This window comes from Oncorhynchus tshawytscha, linkage group LG31 (genome assembly GCF_018296145.1).
Source record: "Oncorhynchus tshawytscha isolate Ot180627B linkage group LG31, Otsh_v2.0, whole genome shotgun sequence".
In the NCBI taxonomy this organism is placed as follows: Eukaryota; Metazoa; Chordata; class Actinopteri; order Salmoniformes; family Salmonidae; genus Oncorhynchus; species Oncorhynchus tshawytscha.
The window spans coordinates 35,897,196-35,921,845 of NC_056459.1; the positions used below are offsets into that span (position 1 = coordinate 35,897,196).

Sequence of the window (24,650 nt, forward strand, 5' to 3'; positions counted from 1 at the left end):
TACCCTTGCCTATCGACTCAGTACTGGTACTTCCTGTATATAGCCATGTTATTACCTCAGTACTGGTACTTCCTGTATATAGCCATGTTATTACCTCAGTACTGGTACTTCCTGTATATAGCCATGTTATTACCTCAGTACTGGTACTTCCTGTATATAGCCATGTTATTACCTCAGTACTGGTACTTCCTGTATATAGCCATGTTATTACCTCAGTACTGGTACTTCCTGTATATAGCCATGTTATTACCTCAGTACTGGTACTTCCTGTATATAGCCGAGCTATCATTACTCATTGCTATCATAGATGTAATTATTTCCCTTATTATTATAATTTTTGTATTGTCTTCTGTATTGTTGTGAAGGGCCCTTTAGTGTACACATGTTGTTTACAAAGTGTAACAATTAAAATTAGATTTGATTAAACCAAAAGAAGTAGGGCTGACGTGGTTTATTGGTTACATAACCTGTGTTCTGTGGCTGTCTGCAGCACCTTGTACAGATGCGTATAGCTAGTATTCTAGTGCTGTGGTTCCCAACTCCAGTCCTCCCAACAGTACACAAACACACCTGATTCAACTTACCAACTAATCAGCAGGTCCTCAATGAGTTGAATCAGGTATGTTTGTCCAGGGCCACAACGGAAATGTGTACTGTTGGGGGTTACTGGAGGACTGGAGTTGGGGGGTACTGGGGAACTGGAGTTGGGAACCACTGTTCTAGTTTATATATTTTGATGATACAATGTATCCACTACATGTACTGGTATTGTGTGGCGTGCCATGCAATATACTGCTCCAATGCAATACTGGCAATATACTGCTGCAATATACTGCTCCAATGCAATATACTGCAATATACTGCTCCAATGCAATATACTGCTCCAATGCAATATACTGCTCCAATGACGTCCTGCATACCATTCAGACAAAAAAAACTCACACATCCTTCGAAATATACTTATTCATGTCACTGAGGGAGAGAGGTGAATGTATAACGTTTACACTCTGTCCGAATTTGTTAATGTTAGTCATCAGGGATCCTCTGGGAGGAGAACAGACGCAGTCCTGGTACGAGTCAACATGACAGCCGTGAGTTGGGGAGGAGTGAGGAATTCGGGGCAGAGGTCAGGTCAGATGAAGTGGGGAAGAACATATGTCACTAATCTTCTGGACAGCGACAGAGGTGTATTGGCTGTTCAGATGTGTAAGGAGAGGCTCAGCATAGGAGAAAGGGTTAAATATCAGTGCTTGTGTGAATATGTTCTTTGTCTTTATGCAGCTGTATCGATCCAACTGGGGGAATAAACTTGGTTTGAGCTTTTGGACGCATCCGTGAGTTTTAATAGGTTCATTTAGAACATAACAAAACACAGGCCAAACCATGTATTTATTTTATAAATGAATGGAGACACTCTAGGAGCTCAGATGCAGTAATATTAATAACCTAATATCCAACGTTTGGGACAGACAAGCTGTCTTCGTCAGGGTGTAATGACAAACACTGCTGGGTCACTAGTTTATGTCGTGTCAAAGGACACACACAGGTCTGTCTGTAATCATGGCCGGGTGTGGCCTGATATCATTGGTGTCACGTTCTGACCTTAGTTCCTTTATTATGTCTTTGTGTTCGTTTGGTCAGGGCGTGAGTTGGGTGGGTAGTCTATGTTCTTTTTTTCTATGTTGTATTTCTGTGTTTGCCCTGGTATGGTTCTCAATCAGAGGCAGCTGTCGATTTGTTGTCTCTGATTGAGAATCATACTTAGGTAGCCTGTTTTCCCCATTTTAGTTGTGGGTGATTATTTTTCTGTTTAGTGTTTTTCATCACCTTACAGGACTGTTCGTTTGTCATTTTTGTTGTTTTGTTCAGTGTTCAGTGTTAAAATAATGATTGCTTACCACGCTGCACCTTGGTCCTCCTCTCTTTCCCCAGACGACGTTACAATTGGTTAATATGTTAAAATAGCATACAAAAACACAATGTGCCAATATTTGTTCTAAATGTTTTGATAATCTATTATAATAACACTTTATATTCACGTGAATTAATCTGTACATTCTGCGCCATAATTCATAAGAACATGTCATTCCATAATGTAATAAAAAAGACAATTCTACAATTTTCTGATGGTATGTTGGTGTTTCGTTGCACCCAAAACCCAAAACAAAAGAAATCAAAAACCGTCTTACAGAAATATCAGTGAAATTACAGGTGATCACATAGATAAATACAACTAACAGTGTCATTGCACTGGTGTGGTCTTTGTGGAATGACCAAGAGACATTGCAGACAATTTCAGATCTATTCCTGGATGTTTTTAAAACGGTTCCTTTGCGTCAAAACCAAAAAAGGGTAACGGTCAATCCCATTTCAATTCGGTAAATTCAGGTGCCCTGAAATAAACAGTTTGTTTTCAATTCTTAAATTTACTGGATTGACTGAATTAAAATAGAATTGACCTCAAACTTTTTTGTTTTGTTTTGTTGGGGGACCGATCATTTTGGATGTTTACTCTACTTTGTTTATTCTCCAGTGTAGCATTGTCCCATATAATGTTGGCTGTGTGGTAATTCTACGACATTTTCGTAGTAAACATCTGAACTTTGGCAGAGACCGTGTCGACTTCTGCCCCGTAGACATTTTTGTTGCTGCAACATCTCCGTATGAGTTTGAATATGGCCGTGCCTGGCACCACCAGACTGGGGACTCCTGCCAGGATAAAGATGATGACGTAAATCCAAGCAGGATACTCCAACACCTCCAGAGTGGGGAAGTCCTCCTGCGGGTCACAGAGATGAGAAATAAGTCTGGGAGAAGGACGCTCTAGCATGCTACACGTTGGTGGTGGATGAGGGGAGCTTCTCCTCTTACAGCGGTTTGACATATGGAGAAGCACTATATACAGTAAATGCTATCAGTTATTATTATTATTAATATCTAGAAAGACAAAATTGACTACTATATGTGACAGGTAGTCAGTTTAGTTCCCCTCGACTCATGGTTCAAACTAAGGGGTGGCGTAGTTTAGCCACACCTAGTGTTCAGTTACACAATAGGTTATCATCTGGGAGGGATTAGAACTTCTCAGAGTAGGAGTGCAGATCTAGGATCAGCTCCTTCCTGTCCATGTTATCGTGTTTGTTGTGATCTCAAAAGGTAAAACTGATCACTGATCAGTAATCCTACTCTCAGACGTAGTGGAGAAAACATTACCGAGCTTGGATTCCAGGCGATGTAGGTGACGTTGGAGCTGACTTTGGTGACGAAGTAGAAGACGAAGATTACTAAGACGATTAAAGGGCTGACGAACCTCCAGGTCACCTGCCAGAACAGGTTGGGCTTGTGACCAATCATGAACTCTATGTCCTTGTTAAACCTGTAGAATTAGACTTAATTAACTTCATGGAAGAAGGACATTTGTCTCCTGCTGTACTCAACCACTCTGAACAGACAAATGCACGTTGGAGAGGCTGGGGGGGGCTTTAGTGGGGACGAGGAGAGACAAAACGTATGCATCAGTTTCAGACCTCTCTTGAACTTGAACTGATCAGTTTCAGACCTCTCTTGAACTGATCAGTTTCAGACCTCTCTTGAACTGATCAGTTTCAGACCTCTCTTGAACTGATCAGTTTTAGACCTCTCTTGAACTGATCAGTTTCAGACCTCTCTTGAACTGATCAGTTTCAGACCTCTCTTGAACTGATCAGTTTCAGACCTCTCTTGAACTGATCAGTTTTAGACCTCTCTTGAACTGATCAGTTTCAGACCTCTCTTGAACTGATCAGTTTCAGACCTCTCTTGAACTGATCAGTTTCAGACCTCTCTTGAACTGATCAGTTTTAGACCTCTCTTGAACTGATCAGTTTTAGACCTCTCTTGAACTGATCACTGTTTGATGCTCATCGGGAACACAAGCAATTAGGTGCAGCATTAACCTTTGGTTACTACATTACATGCCAACTTTGTAGCCTCGTTAAACCAGCCTTATCTTGGAATCTCACATTTTGTTTCACTTCACGTATCAAGAGAAGTGGAACAGAACATGAGCTTGCAAGATCAGGCTGGGTTAATGAGGCTACCAACTTTGGCATCATTAAGATGGACAAACATTAGTTAGCTATTGCCAAAATGCACAGCTACTTGGATTTATTTCTGTGTTGGCTAATGCCTCAAAAAGGTTGGGTTGGATCGGGGAGGAAGAGGAGGTGAACAATCACCTGTCTATGCCATAGATGTAGACCACAGCTATCATCTCACAGAAGGCGATGACTAGGAGAGGGATGGAGCCTGCAAAGCTGTCAAACAGAGCCAGCCAGTAGTTACCAGAACTCTGAGCAAATATCAGGGCAATGACGAATGACACCAGACAGACAATACCTGAAACAGAAGACACAAATGCTGAGTTATTTCCTCAAGGAACATTTGACCAGTGGTCTTCATCTTTAGTCCTGGAGAGCTACTGCATGTTCAGGTGTTTGTTCCAGCCCAGCACTAAGCTCACCAGGACAGGAGATGGAGACCCCTGCATTGGAAATGTATATTGCGCCACACGTCCATTGATATCCCGGGGGTCTCAATTGATTCGAGCAAAGTTATTTACCAGTGATCGCCTCCTTAGGCCACCGTTTAGGGAAGATGTTGAGATCCTGAAGGGGCACCACCGTTCCTTCTATGCTGCCAAACATGGTGGACAGTCCCAGACAGAAGAGCATGATGAAGAACAGGATGGACCAGAGAGGAGAGACAGGCATCTTGGTGATGGCCTCTGTGAACACGATAAAGGCCAGACCAGTTCCCTCCACACCCTATTGGAAGACAATGACTCACCATCAGGAAAAACATGATTAAGACCAGATCCATAGATAAACAGTTAATAAAGAGTTTGGCATATTATTCTACACGTTGGCACCAAATGTGCCATGACTAACATGTCGGCAATTGAAATGGGGTGAAAGGCTTTTGATTTCTGGTGACCCACCATATATAAACTGAGGAAAGTTTGACGTTTCTATACCTGACTGAGGAAAGTTTGACGTTTCTATACCTGACTGAGGAAAGTTTGACGTTTCTATACCTGACTGAGGAAAGTTTGACGTTTCTATACCTGACTGAGGAAAGTTTGACGTTTCTATACCTGACTGAGGAAAGTTTGACGTTTCTATACCTGACTGAGGAAAGTTTGACGTTTCTATACCTGACTGAGGAAAGTTTGACGTTTCTATACCTGACTGAGGAAAGTTTGACGTTTCTATACCTGACTGAGGAAAGTTTGACGTTTCTATACCTGACTGAGGAAAGTTTGACGTTTCTATACCTGACTGAGGAAAGTTTGACGTTTCTATACCTGACTGAGGAAAGTTTGACGTTTCTATACCTGACTGAGGAAAGTTTGACGTTTCTATACCTGACTGAGGAAAGTTTGACGTTTCTATACCTGACTGAGGAAAGTTTGACGTTTCTATACCTGACTGAGGAAAGTTTGACGTTTCTATACCTGACTGAGGAAAGTTTGACGTTTCTATACCTGACTGAGGAAAGTTTGACGTTTCTATACCTGACTGAGGAAAGTTTGACGTTTCTATACCTGACTGAGGAAAGTTTGACGTTTCTATACCTGACTGAGGAAAGTTTGACGTTTCTATACCTGACTGAGGAAAGTTTGACGTTTCTATACCTGACTGAGGAAAGTTTGACGTTTCTATACCTGACTGAGGAAAGTTTGACGTTTCTATACCTGACTGAGGAAAGTTTGACGTTTCTATACCTGACTGAGGAAAGTTTGACGTTTCTATACCTGACTGAGGAAAGTTTGACGTTTCTATACCTGACTGAGGAAAGTTTGACGTTTCTATACCTGACTGAGGAAAGTTTGACGTTTCTATACCTGACTGAGGAAAGTTTGACGTTTCTATACCTGACTGAGGAAAGTTTGACGTTTCTATACCTGACTGAGGAAAGTTTGACGTTTCTATACCTGACTGAGGAAAGTTTGACGTTTCTATACCTGACTGAGGAAAGTTTGACGTTTCTATACCTGACTGAGGAAAGTTTGACGTTTCTATACCTGACTGAGGAAAGTTTGACGTTTCTATACCTGACTGAGGAAAGTTTGACGTTTCTATACCTGACTGAGGAAAGTTTGACGTTTCTATACCTGACTGAGGAAAGTTTGACGTTTCTATACCTGACTGAGGAAAGTTTGACGTTTCTATACCTGACTGAGGAAAGTTTGACGTTTCTATACCTGACTGAGGAAAGTTTGACGTTTCTATACCTGACTGAGGAAAGTTTGACGTTTCTATACCTGACTGAGGAAAGTTTGACGTTTCTATACCTGACTGAGGAAAGTTTGACGTTTCTATACCTGACTGAGGAAAGTTTGACGTTTCTATACCTGACTGAGGAAAGTTTGACGTTTCTATACCTGACTGAGGAAAGTTTGACGTTTCTATACCTGACTGAGGAAAGTTTGCAAGTCGCAGGTTTTGAGGTCCAGACTCTGGATGGTCTCTGGGAAGGTGCCGTTTAGATTCTGTAGGGATTCTGCATAGTTGCCTTCTTTGATGCTGCCCTCAGCAAGGTTGAAAGCATTCAGCAGAGCCAAGATGTTTCTGTATGGGACAACACACAGAGCCAGTAAGGCTGAGATGGAGGTAGGTCGAGTATGAACTGTTTATCAGGTTTAACCATTTGCCCAACAACAACACACAACAACACACAACACAACACAACAACAACACACAACAACAACACACAACAACAACACACAACAACAATACACAACAACAATACACAACAACAATACACAACAACAATACACAACAACAATACACAACAACAATACACAACAATAATACACAACAATAATACACAACAAAACACAACAAAACACAATAATAATACACAACAATAATAATACACAACAATAAAACACAACAATAAAACACAACAATACACAACACAAAAATACACAACACAAAAATACAACACCAAACCACAAGGCGTGCTAGAATTCGCTAGCAATGCACAGTGCAGAATATCAAGACAAGAAAAAACAACAAAACAAAATGATCAATGTTTTGAGACAGTTCTGTCCGTCCATTCAGTGCCGGTCTTCCCGGACACTGACTAAACCTAGTCCTGGCCAGAAATAAAACCAAGCTCAGAGCCCCAACGTAGCCTGAATGAAAACACGTACCCTTCCAGACAGTCGTCAAACCTCTCTGTGGCCCTGAAACCTATGATGGAGTAGATGACTGTAGCAGAGTAGACGGATGTGAAGCCATTGATGATGGAGATGATCACGGCATCCTGCTCACAGTTGTTGCTGGAGAAACAGAGTGGTGGAGTCCATTGAAGAGTCGAGATAGATTTGTCTATCTAATGTGTAAATATAGGATGGAGTCCCAAATGGGACCCTATTCCATACTACATAGTGAACTCTTCTTGACCAAGTCTTATAGGGCTCTGGTCAAAAGCAGTGCAGTATGTAGTAGGGAATAGAGTCCCATTTAGGATGAAGTTGTCAATAAATATTTGGGCACTTACTGTACAGAGTTGTAGCTGGAGAAGGAGATGAGACCTCCAAAGGCCAAGGAGAAAGAGTAGAACACCTGGGCACCTGCATCCAGCCAGGTAGACGGGTTCATCAACTCATTTAGCTATGAGAAGACAATCATCAATGTATACTGCCACACAACAAAACGGATCTCAAACGGAAAACATCTGAGAAACGTTGATTTTGGGGTTGAATTATCACTTTGAGAGGAAATACGTACATCGGGTGTGAAGAGGAACTTGATTCCATCCAGAGAACCTTTGAGAGTCAGTCCTCTGATCAGGAAGATGGTGAGGACCACGTATGGCAGAGTGGATGTTACGTACACTGCCTGTAATGACAGAGAGGGTAGAATCACCTTGTCATCCATGAGGTTAACTACGCACTGCATTTCTATCCAATAAATAGCACTCAAAATTGAAAATAAAAAACATATTGTGGGAAACACTTCCAACTAAGTCTAGAATCCTGTCTAAATTAAACCAGAAGAGATTGTGTATTGTACCTCGCCAGTGGTCTTAATGGGACCGGGTATCGTACCTTTCCAGTGGTCTTAATGGGACCGGGTATCGTACCTTTCCAGTGGTCTTAATGGGACCGGGTATCGTACCTTGCCAGTGGTCTCAGTGGGACCGGGACCGGGTATCGTACCTTGCCAGTGGTCTCAATGGGACTGTGTATCGTACCTTGCCAGTGGTCTCAATGGGACCGGGTATCGTACCTTGCCAGTGGTCTCAATGGGACCGTGTATCGTACCTTGCCAGTGGTCTCAATGGGACCGGGTATCGTACCTTGCCAGTGGTCTCAATGGGACCTGGTAATGGGACGTACCTCGCCAGTGGTCTCAATGGGACCGGGTATCGTACCTTGCCAGTGGTCTCAATGGGACCGGGTATCGTACCTTGCCAGTGGTCTCAATGGGACTGTGTATCGTACCTTGCCAGTGGTCTCAATGGGACCGGGTATCGTGGTCTCACCTTGCCAGTGGTCTCAATGGGACCTGGTATCGTACCTCGCCAGTGGTCTCAATGGGACCGGGTATCGTACCTTGCCAGTGGTCTCAATGGGACCGGGTATCGTACCTTTCCAGTGGTCTCAATGGGACCATGTATCGTACCTTGCCAGTGGTCTCAATGGGACCGTGTATCGTACCTTTCCAGTGGTCTCAATGGGACCGTGTATCGTACCTTTCCAGTGGTCTCAATGGGACCGGGTATCGTACCTTGTCAGTGGTCTCAATGGGACCGGGTATCGTACCTTTCCAGTGGTCGCAATGCCACGAAGGCAGCAGACGTACAACAGCAGCCAGGCACACAGTAGACACAACACCATCCACCACTGCAGTCCTCCAGAGTCCCCAATGGATGTGGACGTGTTGAGTGTGTCTCTGTACCAGAAATAATCCACTGGGGAACTCCGGGTACATTCTGAGACCAAATCTACAGAGGGCAGCAAATACACTGTTAAACCCAAAGGCCAGTCCAGCAGCATTCTGATTCCAGACCTACAGGGGGCAGCAAAAACACTGTTGAACCCAAAGGCCAGTCCAGCAGCATTCTGATTCCAGACCTACAGGGGGCAGCAAAAACACTGTTAAACCCAAAGGCCAGTCCAGCAGCATTCTGATTCCAGACCTACAGGGGGCAGCAAAAACACTGTTGAACCCAAAGGCCAGTCCAGCAGCATTCTGATTCCAGACCTACAGGGGGCAGCAAAAACACGGTCAAGCCCAAATGCCAGTCCAGCAGCATTTAGCCTGATATTGACTTATGTAGATCCAGCTAGATGCCTCATAAGATAAGGACCCTGAACATTTCATCATTAGACCCCTTTTGAGGTCTTAAAAACATTTGAGAAAATTAGTGACTTAAAATCGATGCAGAATATGAACATACCTGTCAGGTTGGCATTGACAGGACACTGACTCCATGGCAGAGGGTTCTGGAAGGAGTTGAAGAAGTACCACATCACCCAGGCGATTATAGTGTTGTAGTACATACCCACCAGGAAGGAGACTAACAAGGAAGCGATGCCTGTAGGACACAATCATTTCAGATATCACCACATATAAGTGGTTCCTGAGGCCCGAGGAGTCTAATCGGAGGAGCAATAGAATGATGGGCTCATTGTAATGGCTGTCATGGAATTGACGGAACGGAGTCAAACACGTGGTTTCCATGACGTTTGATGTGTTTGATTCGTTCCATGTATTCCATTCCAGCCATTACAATGAGCCCCTTCCTCCTGGGCCTCTGCTCAAAATAGTTCACTCTGTAGGGAATAGGATGGCATTTTGGATGCAGGCCTATAAGAAGGAGAAGATAGATAAATACTCTACAAATATGAAAACCTCACTTTCACAGACTGCAGAACTTTCCTTCTTGACACTGGACGTTTAACGACATACTTCTCTGTTTCTGTCGGACTCACCAACACCAGTCAGATATGGGTTAATGGCCGTCCACACTCCCACACTGCCGCTCCTGAGGCGCTGTCCGATGGCAAACTCCAGGTGCAGCAGTGGAATCCCCTCCAGAACCAGCAGGATCAGGAATGGGATCATAAACGCTCCTGGGAACACAGGATCAGGAACGGGATCATAAACGCTCCTGGGAACACAGGATCAGGAATGGGATCATAAACGCTCCTGGGAACACAGGATCAGGAACGGGATCATAAACGCTCCTGGGAACACAGGATCAGGAACGGGATCATAAACGCTCCTGGGAACACAGGATCAGGAATGGGATCATAAACGCTCCTGGGAACACAGGATCAGGAACGGGATCATAAACGCTCCTGGGAACACAGGATCAGGAATGGGATCATAAACGCTCCTGGGAACACAGGATCAGGAACGGGATCATAAACGCTCCTGGGAACACAGGATCAGGAACGGGATCATAAATGCTCCTGGGAACACAGGATCAGGAATGGGATCATAAACGCTCCTGGGAACACAGGATCAGGAATGGGATCATAAACGCTCCTGGGAACACAGGATCAGGAATGGGATCATAAACGCTCCTGGGAACACAGGATCAGGAATGGGATCGTAAACGCTCCTGGGAACACAGGATCAGGAATGGGATCATAAACGCTCCTGGGAACACAGGATCAGGAACGGGATCGTAAACGCTCCTGGGAATGTGAGATAGGAAATGAGAATGACAGGTATCAATCTAAAAACCTAAAATGGAAAAAGAGAGGTATCATAAAATGATTGATACCAGATCTGTATGTACTGAAGCCAACTTCTGGTATCAGGCTATTGAAGTCAGTAAAGTACACCCACACAAGGTCGTCACGCTGCTGCTCCCCTGTGACCATTCAACCCCTGAACAGTCTTTACTCTGTCTCCACGGCAACAAGCATGTTTTATTCATCACTGCCACAGTTATTATTATACAGTACTATTTCAAAAAACATTTTTTTAAATTTAAATGACCATTCTCATTATTTTACTGTATTTCACTAGTCTTGCATGTTGGAATGCTGGAAACCTAATATTTTCTACTGTACCCTGCAATCTTACCTCCAACACTGTACATGTGACTATTAAACAATCTGAACCTGAACAACATATGAAATGCAGACACAGGAGGCAGATGGTTGAGCTCCGATATTTATTATAACAAAAGGGCTAGGCAAACGGCGGAGTGGTCAGGCGGGTGGATTCAGTGTCGGGACAGGCAAGGGTCAAAACCGGGAGGGCTAGGGGAAAAACAGAGACTGGGGAAAAACAGAGACTGGGGAAAAACAGAGACTGGGGAAAACAGAGACTGGGGAAAATAGAGACTGGGGGAAAACAGAGACTGGGGAAAACAGAGACTGGGGGAAAACAGAGACTGGGGGAAAACAGAGACTGGGGGAAAACAGAGACTGGGGAAAACAGAGACTGGGGAAAAACAGAGACTGGGGAAAACAGAGACTGGGGAAAAACAGAGACTGGGGAAAACAGAGACTGGGGGAAAACAGAGACTGGGGGAAAACAGAGACTGGGGAAAAACAGAGACTGGGGAAAACAGAGACTGGGGAAAACAGAGACTGGGGGAAAACAGAGACTGGGGGAAAACAGAGACTGGGGGAAAACAGAGACTGGGGGAAAACAGAGACTGGGGGAAAACAGAGACTGGGGAAAAACAGAGACTGGGGGAAAACAGAGACTGGGGAAAAACAGAGACTGGGGAAAAACAGAGACTGGGGAAAAACAGAGACTGGGGAAAAACAGAGACTGGGGAAAAACAGAGACTGGGGAAAACAGAGACTGGGGGAAAAACAGAGACTGGGGGAAAACAGAGACTGGGGGAAAACAGAGACTGGGGAAAACAGAGACTGGGGGAAAACAGAGACTGGGGAAAACAGAGACTGGGGAAAAACAGAGACTGGGGGAAAACAGAGACTGGGGAAAAACAGAGACTGGGGAAAAACAGAGACTGGGGGAAAACAGAGACTGGGGGAAAACAGAGACTGGGGGAAAACAGAGACTGGGGAAAACAGAGACTGGGGAAAACAGAGACTGGGGGAAAACAGAGACTGGGGGAAAACAGAGACTGGGGGAAAACAGAGACTGGGGAAAACAGAGACTGGGGGAAAACAGAGACTGGGGAAAAACAGAGACTGGGGAAAACAGAGACTGGGGAAAAACAGAGACTGGGGAAAAACAGAGACTGGGGGAAAACAGACTGGGGGAAAACAGAGACTGGGGGAAAACAGAGACTGGGGAAAAACAGAGACTGGGGAAAAACAGAGACTGGGGAAAACAGAGACTGGGGAAAACAGAGACTGGGGAAAACAGAGACTGGGGGAAAACAGAGACTGGGGGAAAACAGAGACTGGGGAAAACAGAGACTGGGGAAAAACAGAGACTGGGGAAAAACAGAGACTGGGGAAAACAGAGACTGGGGAAAAACAGAGACTGGGGAAAAACAGAGACTGGGGAAAAACAGAGACTGGGGGAAAACAGAGACTGGGGGAAAACAGAGACTGGGGAAAAACAGAGACTGGGGAAAAACAGAGACTGGGGAAAACAGAGACTGGGGGAAAACAGAGACTGGGGGAAAACAGAGACTGGGGGAAAACAGAGACTGGGGGAAAACAGAGACTGGGGGAAAACAGAGACTGGGGGAAAACAGAGACTGGGGAAAAACAGAGACTGGGGAAAAACAGAGACTGGGGAAAACAGAGACTGGGGGAAAACAGAGACTGGGGGAAAACAGAGACTGGGGAAAAACAGAGACTGGGGGAAAACAGAGACTGGGGGAAAACAGAGACTGGGGAAAACAGAGACTGGGGGAAAAGAGAGACTGGGGGAAAAGAGAGACTGGGGGAAAAGAGAGACTGGGGGAAAAGAGAGACTGGAGGAAAACCGCTGGTTGACTTAAACAAAACAAGACGAACTGGCACAGAGAGACAGGAAACACAGGGATAAATACACTGGCACAGAGAGACAGGAAACACAAGGATAAATACACTGGTACAGAGAGACAGGAAACACAGGGATAAATAGTATTTCAGTGTATGTCTAATAAATGTTACATTTTCTAGAGTACACAGTGTGAGGGAGTACCTTCTCTACCATCTCAGTTTCCTATATTATGACATCACGGAGTGGTCTAATTGTCTGTCAGGACTCTGAGGAGTTTCCTTCATTATGACATCATGGAGTGGTCTAATTGTCTGTCAGGACTCTGAGGAGTTTCCTTCATTATGACATCACGGAGTGGTCTAATTGTCTGTCAGGACTCTGAGGAGTTTCCTTCATTATGACATCACGGAGTGGTCTAATTGTCTGTCAGGACTCTGAGGAGTTTCCTTCATTATGACATCACGGAGTGGTCTAATTGTCTGTCAGGACTCTGAGGAGTTTCCTTCATTATGACATCACGGAGTGGTCTAATTGTCTGTCAGGACTCTGAGGAGTTTCCTTCATTATGACATCACGGAGTGGTCTAATTGTCTGTCAGGACTCTGAGGAGTTTCCTTCATTATGACATCACGGAGTGGTCTAATTGTCTGTCAGGACTCTGAGGAGTTTCCTTCATTATGACATCACGGAGTGGTCCAATAGGTGGTTATCAACTAAACATCACAATAAGCTGCAGAGCGTTCGACTTGCCTGATGGGGTGCAAGGAGACCCGCAGCTTCGCTAAAACCATTGACAACTGCGTGCCTGTTTCAAGGGATTGTCAAATACTTTTGAACTATTTGGTTGTAATGACATCACGTCTAATGACCATAGTCAGAAACACACATTTCTGACTATTTCATGCAAAACAATTGTGCACATTTACAGTGCATTCAGAAAGTATTCATACCCCTCGACATATACAACATTTTGCTGTGTTACAGCCTGAATTCAAAATGGATGAAAATAATCAGATGGACACACTTCCTCTCCCAGACCCCCACATGTATGTGTGTTTGAGCACACACACACGCACGCACGCACACACACACACACACACACACACACACACACACACACACACACACACACACACACACACACACACACACACACACACACACACACACACACACACACACACACACACCTCACTTCCCATTCTTGATTTCCATGGCAACCCCCACGGGAACCTTTCGCCAATAGAATCTTCCCCCATAAGAACCAAACCTGTTGGAATTCTCACAAACAATCGCTACATTGTTTCTATAATATATAGAACTTTTCTCACAGCTCTGGTATATAAAGCTTATTTGAGGCCTTGTTCACAATTCATTCTGTGACAGCACAATGACCAAACGATATACTGTATGTGAGGCTCTTGATCATATCTTTGATCATGACACTGGTGAGGAGGAGAGAGTCCTTGTTAAACTTTGACACAAAGTAGTCTGTGATAAATAGCACAATATGTTTCATCTGAGTATTTGTTATAGTCAAAATAATTCATACATTATGATTTTTCTACTCAACACAGAGCCTGGTACTGAGAGCCTGGTACAGAGAGCCTAGTACGGAGAGCCTGGTACGGAGAGCCTGGTACAGAGAGCCTAGTACGGAGAGCCTGGTACAGAGAGCCTGGTATAGAGAGCCTGGTACAGAGAGCCTGGTACGGAGAGCCTGGTACTGAGAGCCTGGTACAGAGAGCCTAGTACGGAGAGCCTGGTACAGAGCCTGGTACGGAGAGCCTGGAGAGCCTGGTACAGAGAGCCTGGTATAGCCTGGTACAGAGAGCCTGGTACGGAGAGCCTGGTACAGAGAGCCTGGTACGGAGAGCCTGGTACAGAGAGCCTGGTACAGAGAGCCTGGTACAGAGAGCCTGGTACGGAGAGCCTGGTACAGAGAGACTGGTAGGCGAGCCTGGTACAGAGAGCCTGGTACAGAGAGCCTGGTACGGAGAGCCTGGTACGGAGAGCCTGGTACGGTGAGCCTGGTACGGAGAGCCTGGTACGGAGAGCCTGGTACGGAGAGCCTGGTATGGAGAGCCTGGTACGGAGAGCCTGGTATGGAGAGCCTGGTACAGAAAGCCTGGTACAGAGAGCCTGGTACGGAGAGCCTGGTATGGAGAGCCTGGTACAGAAAGCCTGGTACAGAGAGCCTGGTACGGAGAGCCTGGTACAGAGAGCCTGGTACAGAAAGCCTGGTACAGAGAGCCTGGTACAGAGAGCCTGGTACGGAGAGCCTGGTATGGGGAGCCTGGTACGGAGAGCCTGGTATGGAGAGCCTGGTACAGAAAGCCTGGTACAGAGAGCCTGGTACGGAGAGCCTGGTATGGGGAGCCTGGTACAGAAAGCCTGGTACGGAGAGCCTGGTACAGAGAGCCTGGTACAGAGAGCCTGGTACAGAGAGCCTGGTACAGAAAGCCTGGTACAGAGAGCCTGGTACAGCCTGGTACGGAGAGCCTGGTATGGCCTGGTACGGAGAGCCTGGTATGGAGAGCCTGGTACAGAAAGCCTGGTACAGAGAGCCTGGTACGGAGAGCCTGGTATGGAGAGCCTGGTACAGAAAGCCTGGTACAGAGAGCCTGGTACAGAGAGCCTGGTACAGAGAGCCTGGTACAGAGAGCCTGGTACAGAGGGCCTGGAACAGAGAGCCTGGTACAGAGAGTCTGGCCGGGGGCTGGGAGTAACCTCAGGCTGAAAGTCCAGTACCCCATCAAGCGTATCCATGTGACAGTAGCTAAACAGAGCTAGATAAGGTGGTGGGTGTAAACTGGGTGAGGGTGTAAACTGGCTGAGGGTGTAAACTAGGTGAGGGTGTAAACTGGGTGAGGGTGTAAACTGGGTGAGGGTGTAAACTGGGTGAGGGTGTAAACTGGCTGAGGGTGTAAACTGGCTGAGGGTGTAAACTAGGTGAGGGTGTAAACTGGGTGAGGGTGTAAACTGGGTGAGGGTGTAAACTGGGTGAGGGTGTAAACTAGGTGAGGGTGTAAACTGGGTGAGGGTGTAAACTGGGTGAGGGTGTAAACAGAGTTGGTGGTGTAAATGGGGAAGGGGAGATCAACGGAGTGTTAAGAAGACTGCCCAAATCTGCCTAATTTGTTTATTAGTAACTCTATGTTCATAAACTGTGCACTCTCCTCAAACAATAGCATCGTATCATTTCACTGTAATCGCTACTGTAAATACACATCTATCTAAACGTTTCGTCCCATTTATAATTTCCACGTCTTTCTGGTTTTGACCTGGGTGTTCCCAAACTTTTTCTGACCTGCGACCCCATTTTAAACATTTTGATACTTAAAAAAAATATTTGGGCTATGACAGGTTATTACAAATCAGTCTGACAGTACTTTTTGACAGTATTTCAGTCTGAAGAAAGTATGGTTTGAAGTGACTGAAATACATCAGAAAGGTATTGGGAAGTTCAGAACACCATCAGGCAATACTTTTGGTATGATCTCCTGTGTAGAAAAGAGCATCATCATTGTTGGCATTGTAGATGGAAACAGAAGACAAATTCTTATGTTGCCTCCCCTCCGGAATAGATAGTGAAAAGTAACTAAAACAACTCTCAAGGTTAGGGAAGACGAGACATGGCTGAAGATGAACTGCCAACGTTACGTAAACACTTGGACATGACTCAGCCATTTGAACTTGACTTGCATTTGACTTAAAAAAAAAAAAAAGGATTGACAACCGTTCAGCTACAATCTATAGCTGATAGGTGTCCTCGCTAAGGAAATATAAACACGGGCTTTTTCAGGGTCTCCACAGGTTCTACACGTGTTACTTCATAGATAGGCTACGACACTGCCCTCGTCGATCTCTGAACGGTGGTCACATTCATTAGGACACACTGTAGTAAAACTGTACCAAAACCTTGTTGCAACCGACCACACAGGGAACACAAAGACAAACGGAACTCCTATATTATTTTTTTATTCTTATTTTAGAACACATTTTTTTTTTTTTTTTGGAGGGAGGGGGAGGGGGGGTGTAGGTTAGTTTTAATAGTGCAGATTAGGTTGTAGATTCCCTCAATGTAAATGTCTGTATCATTTCCAATCCCCTATATATATGTTTTTGTATATATACACTGTACATAAATATATATCTTTAAAAAATATATTTTCCTTTATTATTTTTCCCTAACCCTACCCACCCGTCCCCTAATTAGAGTAAACTAATGGACAACAACACTTAGGCTTTTACTTCCAGTTTATACATACTATATTCATGTTATGGACACCGTATATTTTACATTAGTTTTTTTCTAAGAGTATAATTATATTATTGTTTAATTGACTGTGACTTTTCAAATCACCCAGTAGTGCTATCTGCAGAGTTAGCTCCAGGTAAACGTTGTCCTTCTTCAACCATTCCTGAACCTGCGTCCAGAAACAAGCTACATATGGACAGTACCAAAACTAGCTACATATGGACAGCACCAAAAAACAAGCTGCAATATGAACACTACCAAAACAAGCTACATATGGACAGTACCAAAACAAGCTACATATGAACAGTACCAAAACAAGCTACATATGAACAGCACCAAAACAAGCTACATATGAACAGCACCAAAACAACCAAAACAAGCTACAAATGGACAGTACCAAAACAAATGATCTAATGATTCTGTCTCTTCACAGCAAAATCTGCAGTTGGGATGGTTGTATTCCTCATATATATACAATTTTATTGGTTGCAAGAATTTTGTATAATTATTATTATTAATTATTGAAATGTAAAAAATAAAATACAGTTTTGTTTTACGTATCTATATGTACAAATAAAATTTAATTTAAAATAGAGAAGTAGATATGATTTACTATTTAACACCCAGGGTTACCATACAAAACTTTAAACCATTTTATAAGAGATTCTCCAAAATTGAAATGTTCCAGGCATTTATATGTAAATTCCAGTCGTACTTTATCAAAAACCTTTTCAAAGTCAGCTATGAATACCAAGCCTGGTTTCCAGGATTTTTCAGTGTTATATTGTTTTGTTATTGTCGTATATTTTCTCAGATTTTATCGTCCAAATTCTGTAAGAGTAATGTGTATGCCAATTATTTCATGATTTTTCATATTTTTAAGGTTTGAAATGATCTCACAACCTAACCTGAAGATATCAGGGATAAAGGGAAATACAAAGTGCATATTTATCACAAAGCCTTTATCTATTTATCACACTAGCCTTTATCTAAAGGTGGGACCTCACCCACTGATTAGGAAACACTAGTGTTGACTAAGGTTCATTAACACTGGTGTTGGAGGGACACAGAGTTGATTCACTATGGTGTTGAGGGACACAGGGTTGATTCACTATGGTGTTGAGGGACACAGAGTTGATTCACTATGGTGTTGGAGGGACACAGAGTTGATTCACTCTGGTGTTGGAGGGACACAGAGTTGATTCACTCAGATATTAGAGGGACACAGAGTTGATTCACTATGGTGTTGAGGGACACAGGGTTGATTCACTATGGTGTTGAGGGACACAGGGTTGATTCACTATGGTGTTGAGGGACACAGGGTTGATTCACTATGGTGTTGAGGGACACAGGGTTGATTCACTATGGTGTTGAGGGACACAGAGTTGATTCACTATGGTGTTGAGGGACACAGGGTTGATTCACTATGGTGTTGGAGGGACACAGAGTTGATTCACTATGGTGTTGAAAACACAGGGTTGATTCACTATGGTGTTGAGGGACACAGGGTTGATTCACTATGGTGTTGGAGGGACACAGAGTTGATTCACTCTGGTGTTGGAGGGACACAGAGTTGATTCAGTTCTTGATATTAGATTTTCACAGAGTTTTCACTATGGTGTTGGAGGGACAAGAGTTGATTCACTATGGTGTTGGAGGGACACAGGGTTGATTCACTTGGTGTTGGAGGGACACAGGGTTGATTCACTATGGTGTTGAGGGACACAGAGTTGATTCACTATGGTTTGAAGGGACACAGGGTTGATTCACTATGGTGTTGGAGGGACACAGGGTTGATTCACTATGGTGTTGATACAAGAGTTCATTCACTATGGTGTTGGAGGGACACAGAGTTGATTCACTATGGTGTTGAGGACACAGGGTTGATTCACTATGATGTTGAGGACAACACTATGGTGTTGAGGGACACAGGGTTGATTCACTATGGTGTTAGAGGGACATAGGGTTGATTCACTATGGTGTTGAGGGACACAGGGTTGATTCACTATGGTGTTAGAGGGACACAGGGTTGATTCACTATGGTGTTGAGGGACACAGAGTTGATTCACTATGGTGTTGAGGGACACAGGGTTGATTCACTATGGTGTTGAGGGACACAGGGTTGATTCACTATGGTGTTGAGGGACACAGGGTTGATTCACTGTGGTGTTGAGGGACACAGAGTTGATTCACTATGGTGTTGAGGGACACAGGGTTGATTCACTATGGTGTTGAGGGACACAGGGTTGATTCACTATGGTGTTAGAGGGACACAGGGTTGATTCACTGTGGTGTTGAGGGACACAGAGTTGATTCACTGTGGTGTTGAGGGACACAGGGTTGATTAACTCAGGTTTTGGAGGGACACAGGGTTGATTCACTACTGTAGATTTGTTTCATCAGTTGGGTTAGAGCTGGGTTGTAACAAAATCCTGCACATCCTCAGCTCTCAAGGACTGGAGTCGACCGAATGTGCTGTACTGTATGTTGGAGAAATGTCATTTAAAAAAAAAAACTCTCTGTTTCTATCTGTGGGTATTGAAGTGAACAGTTCCCCCTACAGGGGTCATGTTCATTAGGACACACTGTAGAAAAACGTACCAAAACCTTTTAGCATCCGTCCACAAAACAAGCATTTGTTATTGGACATGTTTACTATGGTCTCTCCCTGTTTCAAGCCATGTTCTTCGCTTCGCTGTGGAATTCATTTGACCCCTGTTAAACCACAACATACCCAGTATGGACCAATAGTCGACGTGAGATTCAACATATTTCTATTACGTAATAACTGTGTGCCTCATTAGTCAGTGCTTTGATGTTATTTACGTCCAACCGGCCTCAAAACCGCAGACCACCATCGTAAACAGGTCACCCTTGAACCTCCACATCCGTCTTCTTCACCTTCGGGAGGATGTGAGGGGGGAACGGCCCAGAACAGCTGATGGAAACGGAATCATTTCTACATGAATCGTTGACGCTATAAAATACTGTGTACTTAGTAACAACGTCTGTTCAGTATTCACATACAGTACCAGAGTGTTAGATCATAGTTCAGCCTCAATGATGATGGTGGTAAACCCATCATTACGCTTTCTGTTTTTATGAGGGGAGTTTTAACTGGGCCACTTTTCCCCGTCTCCTCTTCCTGGGAGATAACGTACTTCACTGTAAGACTTTCCTCTCCCTGGGAGATAACGTACTTCACTGTAAGACTCTCCTCTCTAATGTATTTCGAGGGATAAACTTGACAAACGAGATCAACGAGGACTTAAATGTTTTGCATAGCCAGCTGTGAGATATATTTTATATTTTGTAAATATAAAACAAACTAAACAAAAAAACTATCTGTAATTAAATTTCACACATTTAGAATTAGTGTTCTTAGCTAGAATCATTGGTAATAATCTACACAACATCGGGCTCTTTTATCCTTTAACTGAAATCTCTGAATTTCCATGACTGAATAACTATCTGTTTATATGGGTCAACTAGTGTTAGCTTACAAGCACGTTTTTTAAGATATTGTTTTAAAGCTCTTATGTGATTTCTACAGTTCCAATTTGATAAAGCTCCAGAAATGTAGTTATTGACACATTTCACTCTCTTGAAATGAATCGCTCTGTTATAGTTACCTGAACCATTCCTACAGTAGGAGTCATTACAGTAGTCCTGTGTAGGAGTCATTACAGTAGGGCCTGTGTAGGAGTCATTACAGTAGTCCTGTGTAGGAGTCATTACAGTAGGGCCTGTGTAGGAGTCATTACAGTAGGGCCTGTGTAGAGTCATTACAGTAGTCCTGTGTACAGTAGGCCTATGTAGCAGTCATTACAGTAGGGCCTGTGTAGGTGTCATTACAGTAGGACCTGTGTAGGAGTCATTACAGTAGGGCCTATGTAGGAGTCATTACAGTAGGACCTGTGTAGGAGTCATTACAGTAGGGCCTATGTAGGAGTCATTACAGTAGGCCTATGTGGGAGTCATTATTGTGCAGACCTAAGTGTAATCAACCAACCACAATAAAATACATTGGATCCACAAAAAAATATATTACTTTCAGCGTTCGTTCTTCTACTGCACCCTAACTCTTAACCCACACAAATCTACATGGGCTGGTTTCCCAGACACAAAATAAACCTAGTCTTGGACTAAAAAGCACTGTCAATTAAAATGTTTATATAGTCCAGGACTGGGCTTAATCTGTGTCTGGGAAACCAGCCCCACCTGTATAGTATAACCTACCTCCTCCATGGCTCTGACACAGGTAAGGGAACCTCCACACGTTCCCCAGCCCCACACAGAAGCCCACACAGGTCAGCATGTATTGGGTCTTGTTGTCCCATTTGGGCCTGTCCCCAGCCTCCTCTTTCTCCATCCTTTCCAGCTCCTGGTGGGACGGAATCCGGTCACCCAGACCTAGGTTGGGGAGCTTGGGGAATCTCATGGTGGCCGGCTGGCAGGCTGTGGGGATCAGGAGGAGATCAGGTTTCAGTCTAGAGAAAGCAGGTAATATCCACTAGGTATCTGCTGCTCATCAGGTGTCAGTCTAGAGAAAGCAGGTAATATCCACTAGGTATCTGCTGCTCCCGCAACAAGAGATGCTTCCTGGGTGGGTAGTCGACAGTCACAGAAAGCAGAGGTGTGTGACAGTCGCTTGTGCCCTTTAGAGTCTCTCTCTCTCTCTCTCTCTCTCTCTCTCTCTCTCTCTCACTATTCAATTCAATGGCTTTATTGGCATGGGAAACGTGTTAACATTGCCAAAGCACGTGAGGTAGATAATATATGAAGTGAAATAAACAATTTTCACTAGGTATCTAGTGGAAATATCACTAGATATTACCTGCTTTGTCTGTCTGTCTGTCTGTCTGTCTGTCTGTCTGTCTGTCTGTCTGTCTGTCTGTCTGTTTGTCCTTCATTCTAATGAAGCTTATTTATATTGGATATTGACAGACAAATTAAAGCATGAAACACACAGAGAACCTCACTGCCGATAGACTGCCGATTGCTAGGCGTACTTATCAGTGGGGGGATGCTCCTTTTCTTGCTAGAACAAAAGCGATACCTGCTGCGTGCCGACCTGTTAGTCAGTACCAATCAAAAGTTTGGACACACCTACTCATTATACAGTTTTTAAAAAAATACTATTTTCAAAACTATAAAATGGACTTGGTCTTTTACCAAATAGGGCTATCTTCTGTGTACTGTACTGTTACAGCCTGATCTGTTTCACCTGTCTTTGTGCATGTCTCCACCCCCCAACATGTGTCTTCCATCTCCCCTCATTATCCCCAGTGTATTTACACCGGTGTTCTCTGTTTGTCTGTTGCCAGTTCGCTTTGTTCGTCAAGCGGTTTTTCTACAGTTCCCGTTTATCTAGTTTTCCTGATTCTGACCATTCTGCCTGCCCTGACCCTGACCTCTGCCTACTCTGACCTCTGCCTGCCTTGACCCTAACCTCTGCCTGCCCCCTGACCCTGACCTCTGCCTGCCCTGACCCTGACCTCTGCCTACCCTGACACTGACCCCTGACTACCCTGACCTCTGCCTGCCCTGACCCTGACCTCTGCCTACCCTGACCTCTGACTACCCTGACCCTGACCTCTTACTACCCTGACCCTGACTACCCTGACTACCCTGACCTGACCTGCCTGCCCTGACCCTGACCTCTGCCTGCCCTGACCTCTGACTACCCTGACCTCTGACTACCCTGACCCTGACTACCCTGACCTCTGACTACCCTGACCTCTGACTATCCTGACTCTGACCCTGACCTCTGCCTGCCCTGACCTCTGACTACCCTGACCCTGACCTCTGACTACCCTGACCTGACTACCCTGACCTCTGACTACCCTGACTCTGACCCTGACCTCTGCCTGCCCTGACCTCTGACTACCCTGACCCTGACCTCCTCTGACTACCCTGACCCTGACTACCCTGACCTCTGACTACCCTGACCTCTGACTACCCTGACTCTGACCTCTGCCTGCCCTGACCTCTGACTACCCTGACCCTGACCTCTGACTACCCTGACCCTGACTACCCTGACCTCTGACTACCCTGACCTCTGACTACCCTGACTCTGACCCTGACCTCTGCCTGCCCTGACCCTGACCTCTGCCTGCCGTCCTGTACCTTTTGGATTCTGATCTGGATTACTGCCCTTTGACCTGGCATGTTGCCTGTTCTAGTAATACACTTTTGTTACTTTGACACTGTCTGCATCTGGGTCGTTCTAGTAATACACTGTTGTTACTTTGACACTGTCTGCATCTGGGTCGTTCCGAAAATGTGATAGTATACCACCCCTACCCTGTTCTGGATTTCACAACTGTCCCAATTCATTTATCAGGAGTTGTTTGCGCTATTTTAATAATGCATTTTATTTACCTGTTATTTGTCCGGCTGAAAGAGCTGAGTGGTTCTGTTGGTTAGATGTCGGATGTTAGCACAGTTCTCTGCCCTCTTATTCTCTCTCAGTCACCCTGTCTCCCAGACAACTCAGATGCAACAGAGGATAACCCTGGGATTGTAAAATAATTACTGGAATGATTGTTTCTTTATTGGAAGACATGCCGTGCTGAAGCTAGAGGACATTGGATAAAAGCCCAATGTCCAGCTACTGCTATACAATCTGTTTCTTACTGTAGGGCTGATTGAAATGTTCTGTCCTCTTTTGTTAAATATTTGAACGAGTCTTCTGCCAGTCGGACCATTCAGGGGAGAGCGTACATCCCAAACGACACCCTTGTTCCTATATAGAACACTACTATTAACCAGAGTTCTATAGAACACTACTATTAACCAGAGTTCTATAGAGCACTACTATTAACCAGAGTTCTATAGAACACTACTATTAACCAGAGTTCTATAGAACACTACTATTAACCAGAGTTCTATAGAACACTACTATTAACCAGAGTTCTATAGAACACTACTATTAACCAGAGTTCTATAGAGCACTACTATTAACCAGAGTTCTATAGAGCACTACTATTAACCAGAGTTCTATAGAGCACTACTATTAACCAGAGTTCTATAGAGCACTACTATTAACCAGAGTTCTATAGAGCACTACTATTAACCAGAGTTCTATAGAGCACTACTATTAACCAGAGTTCTATAGAACACTACTATTAACCAGAGTTCTACAGAGCACTACTATTAACCAGAGTTCTATAGAGCACTACTATTAACCAGAGTTCTATAGAGCACTACTATTAACCAGAGTTCTATAGAACACTACTATTAACCAGAGTTCTATAGAACACTACTATTAACCAGAGTTCTATAGAACACTACTATTAACCAGAGTTCTATAGAACACTACTATTAACCAGAGTTCTATAGAGCACTACTATTAACCAGAGTTCTATAGAGCACTACTATTAACCAGAGTTCTATAGAGCACTACTATTAACCAGAGTTCTATAGAGCACTACTATTAACCAGAGTTCTATAGAGCACTA

General features: G+C 44.2%; 1 protein-coding gene across 1 annotated transcript; it reads right to left on the reverse strand.

The window, feature by feature from the left end:
• Positions 1 to 1,894: 1,894 nt before the first annotated feature.
• Positions 1,895 to 21,790, reverse strand: LOC112235538 (sodium-dependent neutral amino acid transporter B(0)AT1). The gene is made up of 12 exons (XM_024403994.2): positions 21,427 to 21,790; positions 9,989 to 10,129; positions 9,454 to 9,591; positions 8,816 to 8,997; positions 7,779 to 7,889; positions 7,549 to 7,661; positions 7,199 to 7,327; positions 6,455 to 6,611; positions 4,601 to 4,805; positions 4,218 to 4,377; positions 3,214 to 3,376; positions 1,895 to 2,779 (listed from the first exon to the last, which is right to left on the reverse strand). Exons 1-12 carry the CDS (start codon positions 21,626 to 21,628, stop codon positions 2,573 to 2,575), a joined length of 1,908 nt encoding a protein of 635 aa, XP_024259762.1. The 5' UTR covers positions 21,629 to 21,790; the 3' UTR covers positions 1,895 to 2,572.
• Positions 21,791 to 24,650: the final 2,860 nt, after the last annotated feature.